At 45.9% G+C, this 18,467-nt stretch overlaps 1 protein-coding gene and 1 long non-coding RNA gene across 3 annotated transcripts in view; one reads left to right on the top strand and one right to left on the bottom strand.

Moving 5' to 3' along the window:
• The first annotated feature begins 6 nt into the window (after nucleotides 1-6).
• Nucleotides 7-1,748, top strand: LOC108447803. Its single transcript, XR_001863489.1, has 2 exons — nucleotides 7-298; nucleotides 774-1,748. It is a non-coding gene; the product is annotated as an uncharacterized LOC108447803 (long non-coding RNA).
• Nucleotides 1,240-18,467, bottom strand: part of MAP4K5 (mitogen-activated protein kinase kinase kinase kinase 5) — a 53,896-nt gene continuing 36,668 nt past the window's right edge. Inside the window, exons 16-33 of one of the 2 annotated variants that reach the window (XM_017738883.1) lie at nucleotides 16,537-16,581; nucleotides 15,553-15,595; nucleotides 14,749-14,959; nucleotides 14,172-14,269; nucleotides 14,029-14,070; nucleotides 13,242-13,326; nucleotides 13,047-13,126; nucleotides 11,691-11,751; nucleotides 10,834-10,836; nucleotides 10,629-10,743; nucleotides 10,438-10,496; nucleotides 9,006-9,109; nucleotides 8,465-8,642; nucleotides 7,237-7,305; nucleotides 6,732-6,824; nucleotides 6,105-6,175; nucleotides 5,805-5,860; nucleotides 1,240-4,408 (exon numbers count right to left, since the gene is read on the bottom strand). In XM_017738883.1, the coding sequence (XP_017594372.1) occupies nucleotides 4,321-4,408; nucleotides 5,805-5,860; nucleotides 6,105-6,175; nucleotides 6,732-6,824; nucleotides 7,237-7,305; nucleotides 8,465-8,642; nucleotides 9,006-9,109; nucleotides 10,438-10,496; nucleotides 10,629-10,743; nucleotides 10,834-10,836; nucleotides 11,691-11,751; nucleotides 13,047-13,126; nucleotides 13,242-13,326; nucleotides 14,029-14,070; nucleotides 14,172-14,269; nucleotides 14,749-14,959; nucleotides 15,553-15,595; nucleotides 16,537-16,581 (1,501 nt within the window). In that variant the 3' untranslated portion in view covers nucleotides 1,240-4,320. The remainder of the gene's footprint in view (nucleotides 4,409-5,804; nucleotides 5,861-6,104; nucleotides 6,176-6,731; nucleotides 6,825-7,236; nucleotides 7,306-8,464; nucleotides 8,643-9,005; nucleotides 9,110-10,437; nucleotides 10,497-10,628; nucleotides 10,744-10,833; nucleotides 10,837-11,690; nucleotides 11,752-13,046; nucleotides 13,127-13,241; nucleotides 13,327-14,028; nucleotides 14,071-14,171; nucleotides 14,270-14,748; nucleotides 14,960-15,552; nucleotides 15,596-16,536; nucleotides 16,582-18,467) is intronic. The other variant, XM_017738884.1, reaches the window with a different exon arrangement.

Genomic DNA, 18,467 nt, shown 5'->3' with positions numbered 1-18,467 from the left:
GATTCCCCTCGGGCTTCGTGCCCCGCAGCGCCGTGTTCATGGAATCACGGCACCACGGCATGGATTGGGCTGGAAGGGACCTTAAAGACCATCCAGCTCCACCCCCCTGCCATGATCGCGTTTTCTTTGCTCCTCTCTGCTTTTCCAGAGGATCTCTAGGTTTGACTCCGTTTTCCTGCAGGGTTGGAAGAGGGAGCCTTCCACAGGGTCTGTCAGCCTCAAGCAGCGCCCTCACCTCCCTCTGGCACCTGGAGGTTTCCCTGGAACATCTCCCCACTGCACGGTTCCAGTATCTCAGGTATCTGTCACTGAATGGGCTCCTGCCAGCAGCCACACCTTTCCGTCGAGCTTTTCCATCCCTGACCTTCCTGTTCCCTTTCCTGGTGCTCCCGTCTGGGTCCCTGGATCATCATCCCTTTCCTCATCCCCGGACCAAGGTGGCCTTTTGTGGTGGTAGTTGCTTCCAATATTAGATCTAAATGTAAGTGTGGGCATCCCACTCCATCTCACACTTCCTACCTCCCCAGTCCTTTCCAGAGGTGCTTCCCCATTCAGAACAAAGATCCACTCATTATTTTTCTTCCCAAGCCACATCCATCAGGGATGTGCAGTCCTCACATTCCAGCTGCCAAGACTGACCCCCAGAGATAACAATCTTCTGCAGAGGAGGAATATTGCTGTGCACTTATTTACCAGTGACTGGCAGTTCTTTGTGTTGCCCAAAGGCACATTCATTCCATTATTTTTCCAACCTCCTTCTCCCTCTACCTCAGCAGATCCCTGAAGATCTGGGATACAGGTACAGCACCTGAAGCACCTGCAGCAAACAGCCAAAGCCTGAGGACAAGGTGTAAACTGCTCTAGATCCTGCTGAGGCTGAGCCGTGTGTTTTCCAACTCCAAGCAGCCCTTTGAAACCCACCAGGCCCTGCTCTCCTCCCAGGAACAAGGCAGGCAGCCTCTGCTTTTCCAGCCAGCCAACTCCTGAGTGGTTCCTTGGTGATCCCAGGTGACTGGCAGCAGGGCAGGGCCGGGAATAATTTGCCCCAGCTACTCCGATTTCTCCCTCCTGTGCTATCCCGCTGTCCGTGCGAGCTGCTGCTGGCTCCCGGCAGTCTGCAGGACACAGAACAGCGGCGCCAGGCCCTTCCCACAGCGGCCACAAAACCTGGAGACCGTCTGGATTCTCCCGAGATTCCTCTGACAAGGTATTGTTCCCAGCAAGTCACCACACCACGGATCAAATAAAGCAGTTTATTTGGCATAGACTGAACGGCAACAGAAATTCCTGTGGAACAAAGCCTGGTTACACAAACTGAACGAGTGCAGTTATGAGTCTCAGTTACACCTAACAACTAAACAAGGTAAAAAAAGCGCATTTCAGAGTCTCCCAGTCTTGTCCTTTCCATCCAGAGACACCGTGGCTCACTGATGCGTTGTACCTTTCTTCTTTAAAGAGATGTCAGCACAATTCCAGCTGTATTTTTCACTTACAAGGAATTTGGTTAGGAAATCCAAAGAGATTAATCCACAGACTGCTCTTCCCATGCTGTTTGTACTTCCAAGAGCTCTGGGAGCCTGTTTTAAGGCTTTCAAGTCGGGTACATGACCTCGTGCATCCAATAATTAAAACTTTGATAAGCAAGGAAGGAGGGGCTGAGCAAGCTTTTGCTTCATGACCCTCGAGCTCCTCCCATTAGGCTTTCTCAAGCCTGGTTTAAATTCCACAAAAAACAAAGATACAGACAATACCAGACTAAATTAAACAGTCAAACACAAATTATACTGATCAGAGTCACCGAGGCTGGCAGGGCTGACCATGGAACACACAAATCTGCTCTGTGGTACGGAACAAAAGTGAGGTTTTACACTAGGAAACAGCATCTTGCAGATCATGCCAAAAAAATGCCACTGTCTATGAAACCAGCAGAAAGCATTTCACAGCATGCCATTAGAAATGCTTCAACAGCTAAAAAAGGTTTGATTAAACGAGGACTTTCCTAAAGTTTATTCTTTATGATCCAGCAAAACACCAGTCATTCGTGTCAAAGAAAAATACTTTCAGCTCGTTATTTCTGCATGACAGTGTCATGACCTAAGAGTTATTTACTCCAGTTATTCCCCATAAATATTTAGATTTTATTTACAGGTTTCTCTAGTCTTTTAGAGATCTCCTTTAAGTGTTTTCAAAGATGAAGCTGAAATTACCTTCTGTAGTGAATGAGGTAAATTAAAAAGTGTTTGCTCTACAATATCTACACCTGGTGCTTCACTTTGCCTTAATTTTTGTTTTAAAGTCCCTGTAGACCAGGAGTGGCACCATTTGAGGTTAATCAACAGTCACTGTTACCTGTGGAGAAGAATTTCAATACTAGAGAACTCCTTTAAAAGACAAAAAAATCACACGTCCTGCTTTTAATACTGCTGATCCAATTCCAGCTGACCACCCTTCAAGCACATTTTTCATGCTCCCTGGAGTGATTTTTAAATTTTATCTGTACACTTACTACTTACTAAGCTTTGACACAGTGTCAGAACTGAAAAGCTCGACTTAATTTGGATGTCAAGCCAGCAAGAATTAGTTTTGAATGACAGTGGCTAAAATGCTAAATGTGTGCAGGGCTATTTTCCCCTCTGGACCTTCCCAACTTGCAGCTGTCCTGAGTAACGAGACATCCCTGAGCCATCACGTGGGCCCAGACAATTCCCTCCGTGTTAAATTATGGATCACGGAGCCCGATGCCAACGCAGACAACACAGCACCAACGCACTCCCAGCTGTCACACCCCTTTACTGCTCTGCTCACATGACCTGGCAATTCCAGCCTCTCCTTCCTAGGCAGCAGATCTCAGGAGCTGAACAGGCACCTGCCTCCTGCAGCATTTTATTAAAAACCCCTTCAATTCAAATGTTTCTGAGCTGCTACTGCACCTGCCCAAGGACTGTTCACATCAAAGCCAGCAGGGTAATGTGAGGTAGTAAAACCAGATGCTCTCCTGGAGTCAGTCTATATTTAATGGTACCTCAAGAATTTTAATTAATGAGGAAGACAAAAGGAACCGATGCGACTCTTCAATGGAGAAAGAGAAAGGAAAAAAATGCAGGTGACCAAACAGAGAGAAAGTGATCAAAGCTTGGATATAGAATACTGGTTCTTATCATGTTTATTTACACTACACAGCTGGGGCAGCAGCCATTCCCAAAGCACTGGCTGGCAGCAGCTGGAATGCTGCTCAGGCTCAGCTGTGGCTCCAGGCTCCCCTCTGGAATAGCATAAATAAACTACACGTCGTGGGCAGTTGGATACATGATACTTTCATTCATTAAGGATGATGACCTGCTACAATTTCCACTTCATGTCACAAGGCTTATCCCTAATTTATGAAAATAAAGCATATATGTTTTGTACATTTTTATATATATATGTATAAATATATATATAAAAAATACACACTGCCAGTCAACTTCACACACACACACACACACACACACGGATATTGTACTCAGCCACCCAGGAGCAACAAGTCTGATAACAATATTCTACTTTTTGTACACACACCCTACTAGGAAGTAAGAAAATCCCTTTTATGGCAATTCTGCAGGCAGAAAAATCAGTACAAAATACTTTGTTGTACAAAAATGCATTTTTTTTTTTTACAAGATCACCCAACACGGTAACACACCCCTCAGTAATGCACTACATCCCTACAAGGAAAAAGAATCATCAAATCTTTATACAATGGTAAAAAAAAAAAAAAAAAAAAAAAAAGTAAGCTGCTCTGCAACCTTCCTTTGCTAAAAGTTAGACATTACCCCATCCTAGCAGCAGATTAATAAATAAGGATTAAATAGTCTATTATACAAAGCCATACCCAATGGCAGATTTAAAACCAAAAAGCTTTGCAGATACTTCCACTTCCTACACAAATCTTTGTTTTATTAAGAATAAGACTCAGTATAAAACAGGGCAACAGCCAGCACTAGATCTGTATCTACAGAATAAAAGGAAAATCCAAGGGAAGGAAAATATTTAACAGTTTATGGCACCTTTACTGCAGAACATGTTTCAAGGCTCTGTTTCCCTAGAACTAATGAGTAAAGGGCTCTTTATCTCAGCTTTTATTAAGCAAACTCGATATAACCAACCACACAGTGGCAAGAGACAGAACCAGCTGTTCCCAGCTGCAAAAATGGATTGATTCCCACCCCAAAAACCAACACAATTCTGGTGTCAAGGCAAGAAACGGCAAGTCCCAGTTTCCTGGCGCTCCTGGGTTCCAGTGTGGCCAATTCCCTCTGTTGTCTGGTGGGTGAGTGTTGCTCAGTAACTGTTTTCATGTCCAGCCAAGATGTAGAGGTTGCTGTGAGCTGTGGGGTTTTCCGTGGGCCTGCTCTCCAGCACAACCACTCTGCAGCCAAACACAAAGGGGATCCACGTGGTTAGGGGCAAAAACCAGCTCCTGGTGTAACTCCTGAGGAGGAAACTCAGGGGTTTGTACAGACTGGAGATGGAGGTTCCCCAAAGTATCTTGAGTGTTTCACTCTTTTAACAGTTCCCTCAATTTCCAGCATCACTTCTGATAAAAACACTGAAGGACGAGATATAGTGGAAGGGTTGGAACTGGATTATCCTTCCTTCCAACCCAATCCGTTCTGTAATTCCATGATCCTGTATATGTTTATCCCTCCTACATCTTAGGATAAGCATCAGCCACTAACCTCAACAATTCTCCTCCCTCCTAAATATTACCTGATGAGCTCATAGGGATCACTCAACCTCATCTCTGCCTTTGTCCTGCTGGATCATGATCCTGTGAGCTGCTCTGGAAAATTATTTTCTCCCCATCTTGGCACACTGACCAATGCTGGACTTTGACCATCAGCTGGTGTGGTTGGGCCTTTGACCTCCCCTCTCCCTTCCAAATGCTGAGCATTTCTCTGTGCCAGTTCCTGTTGTTTTTAGGATTAAACTTATCTGCTTTTTGCTTTCCTCAAAGAGTTTTCAAAAGAAGTCTCTGAAGAGCCTCTGTCCCTGATCCTCACCTCTGCACCCGAGCAGCTCTAGGGTGATCCAAGGTAAAAAGGTGATTCCACATCTCCTTGCTGGAATGGCAGGAAAGACTCCTGCTCCATTTGTAGAGAGATGGAAAATACAAACCAAAGGGTTTGGCAGTTCCAAGGCCAGGTGAGGGAGCAGAGATCAGGGATTCGAGAGCAGGAGGTGCTCAAGGCTCTGAGCCACCTGGTCTAGTGGAAGGTGTCCCTGCCCAGGGGTGGAACAAGATGACCTTTAAGGCCTCTTCCAACCCGAACCAGTCTGGGATTCTGTGGTTGGAAGTGATTGCTGGACTCATCCCTATCTATTCCTATATTTATCCCTCTGGCTGGCTGAGAATCCACAAGTGAACATGTCCAGCCTGGAGCCTGGGCCAGCTTCTGCTCAGGTTCCAAACCTGGGGGCAGCTGGAAGGCTTCAGCTGGATGTTATGGATAATGTGTGGACTTGGATAACTGTGATTAAAACCCAAGTGGGTTCTAGTTTGCTCTGCTATTTCTAGACCAGCAAAGATTCTCTTTAACAGAGTGCTGCCAAGGTAATTCCCAGCTCACCAGGACAATCCAAGCCAGGAGCAGGCTTTTCCAGAAGAGCACTGGGCACCCTGCAAGCCAAGAGCATCTCTCCTCTCTCCCTGACACTTGGTGCCCACAGACAGAGCTGTGCTGGGCTGGAAGCCAGGCCCAGCTGGGAACTAGAAAAGCTGGTTTAAATAAAACAAAAGGTTTCTGTTTCTGCAGGGAGATTACCTGTCTGACCCCAGCAGGCGGAAAACCCTGGTTTCATCAGATATCTCCTGGGTCACCTGCAGAAAAATGCAGATACTGAGATCCACTTCAACAGCAAAATGACATTTATTGGTCTGAGTTGGAAGGAAAGAAATGTTCAAATGCAATTTAATGCAAAGTACAGGACTGAAATGGATAAATGGATGTTAAGCATTGTGGAACATGAACATTCTCACTTGGGAAGCAGAGAGAGAAGCCAAAGGATCCAGTGGTAAATAAGAACAGGAGGAAAGACACCTGGAGAGGCTGGAGATCACTTACTTCATCTGACTTGAAGCTCTTGCCCTGCATCCCATGTTTCCAGAAGGCCAGCACGCTGTCCTGAAGGCACACTGCAAAAAAAGGAGCACAAATCACACCCCATTCCCTGGATCCTTGTTTTCCTAATGCCTCTGGAGAGCCCTCCAGGAAGTGTGTAAACAAACACTGCCAACTGTGAGTTGCTGGAAATGACACATCACCTGAATTATTACAGTTACTTCAAAACAGATGATGGAAAATGGGAGTTTTCCATTTAGGGACAGAGACAGCACAGAGCTGCCAGCTCTGAGTGATTTAATTCTGTGATTCTGAAAGGTTATTACAGCAGAAATTCTTGTTTGACAGCTACAGTTCAAGTTCTAGAAGCAAGGCTCCTGTCCTAGTCTAAAGACAGCAGCTTAAGAGTTAGATTCAAATAGTATTACCCTGACTAGAAAAAAATGGATGTGCTATTACTTGAAATAAAATCTTAACTTTTAGAAGACTAACACAGATTTATGGATTACTAAACCACTTTTTCCTCCCCAAATTTTGTTCTCATTGCTATGGAAATGACCAGAAACCAGTCAGGCTTTCAACAGTGAGTTCTTAAACCCCTGAGAGACACCAGAGAAGCAAATCACTCACCCACTGACTCGATGCAGAAATCAAAGCTCAGCTCAGAAGCCAATTTCTTGCTTGACTTCAATTTCCCTTGTAAATTCACTATTTTCACAAATTCTCAAGAGAAAGAGAAAAACCACCATTAAAACCCACTGCTGAAAAGGATTTAAGTGTAAAATACTCATTTAATCTTTCAGGCACAAAGAAATACCCAAACTTAACATCTACAGCATTTGCCTAAAATGAACCCAAGAGCATCTTTCTCTCAAACACAGGAAACTTTGTACCACTTGCTGTGGTTTTAGACTCTCCTGCCAGAGTGATGCACACATGAAGAGGGGAAATGGAATCACAAAAACCAGAGTGAAATCCCACTTATCCAAACTATCTTTTTTGGAAATATTACAACACAAATTAATAATGTAGGGAGGAAAATGAACTCGTGGTGGAGTTAAAATCAACAACTGTGGCAACCCAAGTTTTGCACGAGGTGTAAGTCAGTGATCCAAGAGAGTTCTGTGTTACTCACTGTCCAGGCAGACCAGGACAGTGTCTCTTTCCAGCTGTGTCACGTGAATGGCATCCAACTGCTGATTGCCTGGGGAAAAATAAACTGGATTATTTTCTATTTTATAGCACATCAAAAGACTCAGCCCCCCCCCCCAAGCTCTTTTCATGGTGATAGTTGTTACTCTGATATTTTAAAGGCTCTAAGATCCCAGAATGTTCTGGGAGAAGCACAAAGCTCTCTGTTCAAAGCAGGTATTTAATAGGAAAACGCAACTTTTACTGGATAAAATACATTTCATGCTGCAGTTCAGCACAGCTTCCTCCATAGAGAGGCACCACAAAAAACAAAAGGAACCATCAAGGGAATTATAATTCCTAAAAATCCTCTCTTTTCCCATAAATCCACATCTGGAAAGATTATTGTGATGATATAAACTAGTTTAATAGGTTTTTTTCTAGTTTTTACTAATGAAGTTGTTCCTAGAGCTGCTAAAAAGCAATATTTAAAGATAAAAATAACCCAAATCTGTAATTTTTAAGAGCCAGCTGAAGATAACAACCCTCCCACAAGGGCTGGAAGATGGACAGGAATCCATTTCTGGGAGTTTTAATGCAGGAAAGGAGAGGAAAGAGCAGGATCCTGGGAAACAGAATGGAACCACAAAGGAGAACCCAATCAGCAGGGTCTGATGGGTGTTTAAGGAAATTTAGAAAATAAAAGGTGTTTTGTAAGGACAGTTTGTACTGATGTGGGCAGGTCAGCACAACACTGAGAATCCCAGAATCACAGAACAGCTGGGATTGGAAGGGACCTCAAAGCCCATCCCATTCCCACCCCCTTGCCATGGGCAGGGACACCTTCCACTGTCCCAGGCTGCTCCAAGCCTGTCCAACCTGGCCTTGGGCACTGCCAGGGATCCAGGGGCAGCCCCAGCTGCTCTGGGCACCCTGTGCCAGGGCCTCCCCCCCCCCCCAGCCAGCAATTCCCAATTCCCAATCTCCCATCCATCCCTGCCCTCTGGCACTGGGAAGCCATTCCCTGGCTCCTGTCCCTCCAGGCCCTTGTCCAAAGTCCCTCTCCAGCTTTTCCTGTTGGCTCCCCTCAGGTTCTGACAATCTGGGATCAGCTTCCATCTGCTTTAGGCAGAGAAGCTGCCAAGCCTAAAGGGTCTCCAAATGACTGCAAGGAAGGGATATCCAACATTCCCAGACAACAAAATAGCTGGAAGAGGAACCCAGAGCCTCACCTGCCCCGATCTCTGTGAACCACGAGGACGCAGAGTTCAGGTTGATTGTCTCAAACTGCACCACCTGGTTGGGCTCTGTGCCCTTGGAGATGGCCACACACACCATGGGATACTCCTGCTCTGGGATCACCAGCATCTCAAACACATTCAGGGGGCTTGGCAGGGGGAAATCAAAGTGCTGGGAAAACAAAACATCATCAGGCCTCTGCGAATTTGCTTTTACCTTGAAATGACTCTGCAACAACATGCACAAAGTATAAATATACAGAATTTTTACTGCTGCTGAGAGTGCTTTTGAAGGCTGGGCAGAGGTGGATCATGGTCTGTTATTGCCAGTGCTGGGCTTGATCCAGCACTTAAATGACTTTTATATTACTTAAATTACTTCAGTCACAAGATTTTCTGAGTCAAAATGTGTCCAGCCAGACTTTCAAGTGCTCACAACCCACAAAAAGCCGAGGTGTACTTTCCATCACAGACTCTGGAAAGGTTATTTCAACAACTGTATAATTATTCAACTAAACTAAAAGTAAATGCTTACCTTTATTAACATGAATTTCTGCATTGGCTCATACCACTGGAGTAGAACAATTCCAGACTGCAATGCACCACACAGGTACTTGTGGCCTGTGTATGGATTTCGTACTATATAAAATAAAAAAGCCCAGAAAAGAGTAATTTTAAAGCCCTGCAAGTTCAAAGTATACTTGAAAAAATAACCCTACAGCTATCTTTACAAATGAGTTAAGAAATAGCATTATAAAATCATACCATGGCATGATTAGGCTTGGGAGGGACCTTAAAGCCCATCTTGTTCCATCAGTTTCCCACTGTTGCCTTGTGGCTTCCCATCCCAACATCCACAATGATTAATATTGTGCTACATTCCAGATAAATTCAATTACAGCTTTAATTAATAACCAGTTGCATTCCTGGAGTCCCAGTTCAGAGGCCACACGCTGAGTGGGCAGAAAAGCTGCAGTGCCTCTCCCTGGGGCTGTGGGAGCCAGGAGGGAGAGCTCGGGGTCAGACTGGCCTTGAAATAAAGCAATTCCCAGGCAGAGAAGGTGGGAAGCCCCCAGGGAGCTCTGACAGCTCATGGAATACATGGGACGGGGTTTGGGGGTGGCTTTTTAAGCTCAGTTGGGCACAGGAGCAGCCTGACTTCAGGAATTATTTGTAAATGTGGCTGTTGTGGGCACTTCAGATGAGCTAAACAGGATCTCCAAGTGTGCAGCTGAACACTTTATATTCATTTTTAGGGGTGGAAAGGTACAATTTGCAGATGTGACACTTAGGGATGTGGGTTAGTGCTGGGCTGGGCAGTGCTGGGGGAATGGATGGATGATCTTAGAGGGCCTTTCCAGCCTTAGTAATTCCATGACTCTGATTTCACACAGCACCAGGGCCAGTATTGGAAAGGACAAACATTCTGTAGGCAGCCCAAGCTGAAAATCCACAACTTCACAAGCTTTAACCCCTTCTGTGCACTTCAAACTGCACTGATGGCTTTGCCCTCCCCGGGCTGCCAGAATTTTTATTCCTACTGATCCTTTCTTGGTGGAAAATATTCAAGTTTTCCTCACTATAAGTTGGAACTGGATCACACCTTGAGCCAAGGTGACAAGGGGAAAAGGCTGTTTGTGGATGTGCCAGGGGTCTGGGAAGAATTTAATCCCAATATCCCATCTATCCCTGCCCTCTGGCACTGGGAAGCCATTCCCTCTTGTCCTGGCACTCCAGGTCCTTGTCCAAAGTCCCTCTCCATCTTTCCTGTAGCTTCTTCAGGCACTGAAATGCCCCAATTAGGCCACTCTGGAACATCTCCAGGCTGAACTACCCCAATTCCCTCAGCCTTTTGTCTGAACAAAGAACTAACTCCAAGTTTCTTAAAAAGAAATGAATTTCAGACATGCCATGGCCAGGGACAAAGGCCAGGGGAATAAATGGCAAAGCTGAATTTGTCTGCTCACCTATACAGCATTTGTGGCATCCTTTTGTGTCAGGGATCTTGGTCGTTAAGGCAAATTTCCTGGAACAATAATCACCAAAAAATGCATCAACAACAGATGTCAGGGCCCTTCATGCACCAACTCAACAGCCCCAACACAATTTATGGCTATTTTCACTTATTAATAATTTTCTGTAAGTGAAAGATTTGTACCTTGGTAATATTTTGTCAGGAAATCTGTGGGTTTGAATATGAGCAGCTAATCCTGTTTTTTTGGCTTGTTCAAACAATGCTATTAAATTATGGGAGTAGAGCTGGAATGTTTTCCCTGTAAGAGAGAAAAGCAAAGTTGACATCTCAGCCAGTCCTCCAGCATAGAACTGCAAGGTTCAGGAAAATGGAGGTATGGAAAAATTACCTTCTAAAACAGGTGTCAGGTAGGTCAAGTCCAGAGATGAAGAAAAAGAAAATAACATAAAAATGATAATGAATATAGAGAAGATCAGAGCTCATTTCATTACAGTTAGTTTTATGCAAACATTTTTAAAAGGCTGTAATTATAAACCAACAATTCATTATATCAGGATATTTTCTTATCTATAAATCAAGACAGGTGTTGTTATACAAATTCTGCATGTTTAAAGGCACAGTGCTACCATCAGCCTCCATCCCACAGTGCCTGATTCCTGTCTGGAATGTTCTATTCAGGACAACTGATTGCCCAGGAATCAGTGTATCCAAGCAGCAAAACTGCTGGATGAGCAGTACTTGAAAGCCACCTCACTGTCCTTCAAATGGACACAGATTTTGTTTTAGGACCAGAGAATCCCAGAATGGTTTGGGTTGGAAGGAACCTTAAATCCCATCCCATCCCATGCCATGGCAGGGACACCTCCCACTGTCCCAGGCTGCTCCCAGCCCCAATGTCCAGCCTGGCCTTGGGCACTGCCAGGGATCCAGGGGCAGCCACAGCTGCTCTGGCAATTCCAGCCCAGCCCCTGCCCACCCTCCCAGCCAGCAATTCCCAATTCCCAATCTCCCATCCAGCCCTGCCCTCTGGCACTGGGAAGCCATTCCCTGGCTCCTGTCCCTCCAGGCCTTGTCCCCAGTCCCTCTCCAGCTCTCCTGGAGCCCCTTTAGGCACTGGAAGGGGCTCTGAGCTCTCCCTGGAGCCTTCTCTTCTCCAGGCTGACCAAAATACCTTGTGTTCAACCATGACTTTAAATGTTCCTGTTTGTTTATAACTGCAGTCATTTCTCCTCTGTTTACACTCACCTGACAGGGACATTAAGGTGTTGTTGATAACGTACAGCCAGGTGCACTTTCGGGGAAATAACTGGAAAAAAGAAAAGAATTCCATTAATAGAAACATACAGGAATTTTCTGCTGTGATTTTCCCTGCCTGCTCCACCTCCACCACCATTCCTGCAGGGATCCACACTGGAGAAAATCCCATCTTCCTGTTTATTCACTGTTTTGGACCCTTAGCCCTGCACAGACAGACCATGGAATATTGGAATAAGGGTCCAAGGCCAGGCTGGACATGGCTTGGAGCACCCTGGGAGAGTGGAAATGTCCCTGTCCATAGCAAGGGGTGGGACTGGATGGGATTTAAGTTCCCTTCCAACCCAAACCATTCCATGATTCCAGAACACTTTGTCCTGTGTGCCACTCCCATGTGCAAAGTAAGAAAAGAGGTGCAGGAGAAAGTGTAGAAAGAGAAGATCCAACTGCTTGGACACAAACCCTGAGTATCTCCCAGCAGTTTCCTATTTAACAGAACAGCTCTGGCTTTATTCAGTATTTCCACTGAAAAGCTACAAATGGAATAAAAATATACTCCTGGAATTGGGAGCTATTAACCTTGGAGAGACAGGAAGCCCTCTGGAAGATGCAAGCAGAATTAGAAGTTGGAGAACCAGTTCAGAATGTGCATTTGGAGGGGAGAAATCATCAAATGGATAAAAGGAAATGTGGGAACAAGTGGTGTGGCAGAAGCCTCTGGGGTCTGAGGTGGTCACACCTGACCTCTGCCAGCTGGGAATGCTCTCCTGGAAAAGGAAACTTTGTTTGAAGTGCACTGAATGTTCTCCCTACCCACCACTGGCACAGCCAACCTTTCAGTGGGATACAAAAAACCACATGGAAAAGCCCAGAGAAGATTGTTAGATGAAATAATTTAGGAAAACATACAAGGAATGAGATTCCAAGAACATCCTGACTCTAAAATACCAGATTTAAGACCATGACTGCATGAAATGGCTTTGGAAAGGGTTCGAGATCCCAGGAAAAGCTTCTTGGGGATAACAACAGCAGCTGAATTCAGCGACTGAGGGCTTTGGTAGCATCCAAGGAGCTGCAATGTGCCATCTAGTGGGGATGGAACGGAGGGACAAAGGACACAGAACTGTTCTCTAAGGAGAAGAAGATTTAACAGCAGAGTTACACAAGCAGCAACTAAAAAACACAGGTAGGTCAGGGAACAAATAATTGTCAGGTTTTCATTACTGGCTTTGATGGGAATCATTTAAGCCCCAGAGCCTGGTATCCACCTTTTCCCTCCAAAGCCAAACTTCATTGCTTCATAATATCCCCAGATCTATTCCGTGTGTTCAGCCCACCAGAACTCACCTGCTCCATGGTTGCTTCATGAAGTTCATTCAAGTTTAGAGTGTAGATTCCTTCTTCAGTTCCAAAGATGATGTACTGATCTAAGAAATCAGGGAAAGGAATTACTCCCTTCCCACTTTGGGAGGTTTCAAATGCAAACCTAAAATAAGTTTACAAATTGATTTCTTTCCCCATCACCAGACCTAAAATAACTACCTTTAGTATCTGGATGTATCCATGAAGTTGCACAATTAATCTTCAAAGGACAACCATCAAATACTTTGGAAAAACAGGCTCCCATCTGAAAGACACCAAAACTGAAACCTGAAACGAATTCAGAGTGTAAGGAGTTGACTTCCTGGCCACTCACACGCAGCTGAATTACACACAGCCTTCCACTGCTTTTAATTTGAATCCCTGGACATTCAAAAATGCAAAGGGGGCTCAAAATGGTATCAACAGCTTTAGTACCTACTGGGTAAGAACAATAACCCTGGAGGGATTTAAAATCCATGTGGATGTGGCACTTGGGGACATGGGGCAGTGGTGGTCTTGGCAGTGCTGGGGAAGGGTTGGACTCGGTGATCTCAGAGGGATTTTCCAACCTAAATTATTCTGTAATTGTAAGACTATTGCCTATTATTTATTGAATATAACAAACATGAATATTGAGTGCTTATAAAATGGCACATGAAGGGAAAACAGGCAAAAACACCCTCTCATCACTACCACCTTTTCCCACTTCTCTTCCTAAGCAGGTGCTGCCACTGGAGATCACAACTCACAGAGCCAGGGAAGCCTCCAACCCTTCCCATCCAGACTGAACAGTGACTGGAAGGTTTAAAAACATGGAAACAAATAGTGTGGATTCAGTACTGGAAAAGGAACTGGCTGTGAGATGCAGAAAATCCCCCCAGATGAGCTGGTGCCTTATTCCAGCATAAACCTTCCACACCAGAGAGAGGAGGTTTCCGTAATTCCCACTGCACATGGGATTTCTTACCAGCACCTTCGGAGTCGGAGGCAAACCGTTGATTGCTGGTTTCTGTGGGAAGAAGGAAAGATCATAAAACACCTCCTGTGCACTGGCACAAAACCAGCTTGAGGACACGACAGCGAGATCAGCCCCAGAGTCCCAACACCTACAGGGAAATCTCTCTTCTCCTTTTTCCGTGGCAGTTGAGGGATTTGTCCAGGTCCTTCTGCATGCTCCTCGATGTGTTTCAGCATCCCATTCCCATTGCCTGAAAAGGAGCCCAGACATGGTTTGCAGCTTATTTGACACAGTGAAATAGAAAAATCTCCTCCCCTGTGCTGAGCAGGAGGGGAGGAGTGAGCTCTGACATTCCATAAGCACATCTCAGGCAGCTGAACCCTTCCCAGCACAGCTGTCCCTGCTGAGTTACACACTTCCCGTTATCCAAACAGTCCCTGGAACAAATTCCACTGAGAATAAAGCTGTGGCAAGGTCCTCCCCACACATTCATTGTTTTTCTCCTGTTCCTGCAGGCAACACAGTAATGGGATTGACTGGCTGAGTGTCCTTGTTTCGGGAAGAACATTCCCACCATGAGGCACGGCTCTAATAAGAACCACACATGGAAAAGGGAAAACTTCACCTCATGATCAGCTTGTTTTAAAGTATTATCTAGGGAACAGCTGGCTCTGGAAGCAATTCCTTTTCCAGGGTGCCAGTCAGCTTTAGGACAGGTGAGGCATTTACCCAGGTCGCTGTATCTGGCTGTGAGCAATCCAGGGCTGCTGATGCTGCTGGTCATCCCCATGGGGCAGGAATCTGCCTGGGGCCCACAAACTGGGATACTCTGTCTCCTGTGGGCTGCTGGGGCTCTGTTCTGGGAGTCTGGGAAGTGTTTTATTGTCTGGCATCTGTCGTCATCTGGGAGGTTTTCCTCGGGGTAACTGTTCATCCTCGGCTGCAAGGAACCAAAGAGGGGAATGGTTACTTGGGAAATGTTGGAGGAATTGGGAACGGCACCTGGGAAGAATAAACTTCAGACAAGTTGAATTCAAGTCAGACTGCTCCGACATAAAAACATGTCAGCCTCTGAAAAGTGTGTGAGGTTTTGGGCACCACAATATAAGAAAGATAAAAAGCTCCCTGGTCAGCAGGACCAGAACCCAGAGAACAGCTGGAGCTGTGTCAGGGAAGGTTTAGGTTGGATTTCAGGGAAAGGTTCTTCCCCCAGAGGGTGCTGGGCACTGCCCAGGCTCCCCAGGGATGCCCAGGGTGGGATTGTTGGGGTGTCTGGCAAGAGCTCCAGGCGTGCTTGGACAGCGCTGCCAGGGATGCCCAGGGTGGGATTGTTGGGGTGTCTGTGCAGGGCCAGGAGCTGGGCTGGGTGATCCCTGTGGGTCCCTTCCAGCTCAGGAGATCCATGATTGTATGAAAATAAGACATCTGACAGCAGAATAATTTCAGAGGTTCCTCTCTCATGGAAAATCACAGGCAGAATGCAGAAGAGGCCATCCCAGGCTGGCTAAATCCCTTAAATCCCACATTTCTCACCTTGGGAGGCAGCGGGGGCGGCCCAGCTCGCTTTAGTGTCGATCTGCAATGAAAAGGGCAGAAGTTGTCTGAGTTAAACCAAACTCAGAACTCCTTGAGGACTGGAAACGAGATGAACCAGAGGCACAGAAAAGGCAGAGCAGAGCTTTGCACACACAGGGTTAAACCAGAAGTCCAAGAGCAGGAGAGAAGCTCATTAATCTCGTTAGAAGTGTTGGTTTTTAATAAACTCCTTTCATAAATATCAGTGTTATAGAGCAATCTGTGAGGAAGGATATTTGAAGTTTGCCAATCAGTATACATTCAGGAACTGGATCTCAGGCTGGAGGGACTTTGGACAGTGACAGGACAAGGGGGAATGGTTTCTAGCTGGAAAAGAGTAGATTTAGGTTGGATATTGGGAAGAAATCCTTCACTGTGAGGGTGGGCAGGCCCTGGCACAGGGTGCCCAGAGAAGCTGTGGCTGCCCCTGGATCCCTGGAAGTGTCCAAGGCCAGGTTGGACAGGGCTTGGAGCAGCCTCGGACAGTGGGAGGTGTCCCTGCCCATGGCAGGGGGGTGGAGCAAGATGATTTTTAATGTCCCTTCCAACCAAACCACTCTGGGATTGTGTGATTCCAGTTTGCAGCCTTGCTGCTGGATCAGACAAACATCTGAGCACCAGAGGAGCTGCACAGAGCTGTGAGGGTCATCTGCACGTCCCATCACAACCAGCCCTTGCTCACAGCTGATGCATTAACCAACATAAAATCCGCTTTTAAGTGTTAGGCACTTCCACAGGGACTCTAAGATAACTCAGGAAGGAGAGCAGGAGAGAAAGCAGAGCTTTGGGATTTCTCCTGAGGATCAGGGAAGGAGCCAAGCGCGTGTTAGGCCTGGGAGAGCAGCCAGCCCTCACTCGCTGGTGAGTGGCAAAGCCTCCTGCAGCATTTGGAGGGAAGAGGTTTGGGAGCAGAGCAACTGTACAGGAAAGAGATCCACTCACTCTTCAACATCTTCACTCCCATCGCCAAATTTTGTGAGCAGTCCCCTAAGGCAGAATGTTTATAAAATTAAGAGCTCTGCTCTGAGGTCAACACGTGCAACTCAACCCATCCCTGATGTCACTGAGTTTCACAACAAGCATCTACCAGCCCTTTCCAAAAGAAATAATTCTCTGCACTAAGCCCTTTTCCACTCTGTAAGGTCCTTTCTTTCCTCTTACCCCCGAAAAATCACTGGATCTCTCTTTCACACCATCAGCTTTTGATTCCCTACCTGGCATTTCAAATATTGTTGAAATGTCTCACAACAGTACAATATAAAAAGAGAAAAAAAAGAACAGAGGAAGTTACTAGGAGACAAATGAAGAAAAGCCTTAAAGGGAAGTTTCCTTATTTATACATATACACAAAAGACCCAGACTGTTTCCCACTATAGTGGGAATTTTTCTTTCAAAGCTACTCCAGGGACAACAACAAAAAAAGAAATTGTGACTAGAGGATCAAAGCAACACTGAAAATATAGTCTTGAAGAAAAAAAAAAACCCTGATAAAATTTTGCAAAATGGCAATTTTCAAGCTGTGTCTTTAAAGGGCAATGACCAGGAAAACGCAGCCAAATTTGGATTAATGTGAAATTTCCTTACAAGTCACTTCTGAGGGAAAGCAGCAGGAACTACTAAAAAATTTAAAGGAGAAAAAGCCTCTCTTTCTGAAAGGTTCTTGTTGCCCAGAGAAGCTGTGGCTGCCCCTGGATGCCTGGAAGTGTCCAAGGCCAGGCTGGATGGGGCTTGGAGCAGCCTGGGACAGTGGGAGGTGTCCCTGACCATGGGATGGGCTTTTAGGTCCCTTTCAACCCAAATCTTTCTGAGATTCTATGGAAACCTCCATAATGCAGAAAAATCTATAAAAAATTAATTTAAAAATGCTACAGTGAGAAAACCAAGGAATCAGTTCAACCACCAGGTACACATCCTGATATTCCCCTTTCCAGTCAAATAATTCCTAAGTCAGAGATATCCCTCACCATTCACTCTGATAAAAGCCAAAGGGCTTGCAAAGCCAGGACCCCCCAGCACACATCCTCTCTGGACATCCCAGGGATTACTCAGAATTGCTGGGACAGAGGAGTTATGCATTTCCTGTTTATCTTTCCAACTGGAAGCGGTTTCCAAGTGAGCAGCACGGATTCACCATCCAGGACTGTTGTGCCTGCCCTCCTTCCAAATGAATCCGTACCTATTTACTGATTTACAGCCCTGGGAATGTTGGCTGCAGCTTTAGCACAGCCTGGTACAGACAAAGCCACAGGAACAGGATCGAATCCCTGAGTCCCTCTGCCAGGAGGAGCTTCCCTCCCTCCCTGCTCCTCGACCCCACAGATTCCAGCTGTCTGCAGAAAATCCAGCACTCTCAGCAAGGCTTCAATCTGCAGCTCAGCAGGGTCACACAAACAAACCCAGGGCACAGGGAGGGGAGAAAAACAGGCACTGTCTTTACTGGGCAGGGAGAGGCAGAGCCCAGAGCGCCCCAAAGTGAAGGCCTGGAGCCCCCAAACTCCTGCTACAATGAGACTGGGAGCAGGAAAACCAGGATGCTTCAAAAGGCTCAAATCCTGGCAACCTCCACCAGCTTTTCAGGGGGCTGCAGTGTCAGCTGACAGCTTATGCAAGACTTTTATCTGCAGAAAAAAAAGCCAAAGAAATTCACTGTCTGCTGCTCAGTTCCAAATAAAGATGGGAAACAGGCTCTTGGAGCTGAGCAATTATTTGAGCCTTTTTTTTCCCCTACATCTGTCCCTCCACACTCCTGACTGCAAATCCAGGGATTGCCTTTAAAGGCAGAGTCCAGTCTTTTGCAGCAAAAAGAAGGTACACACCTAAAAAAAATTCAGTCCTAACTTGGAGAGAATTGTGCTCCTGTACTTCAGGCCTGC

Source organism: Corvus brachyrhynchos, unplaced genomic scaffold (assembly GCF_000691975.1).
Source record: "Corvus brachyrhynchos isolate BGI_N302 unplaced genomic scaffold, ASM69197v1 scaffold245, whole genome shotgun sequence".
Taxonomy (NCBI): domain Eukaryota; kingdom Metazoa; phylum Chordata; class Aves; order Passeriformes; family Corvidae; genus Corvus; species Corvus brachyrhynchos.
Note: the sequence above shows the minus strand (reverse complement) of the source record. Positions and strands in the feature narration are given on the sequence as shown.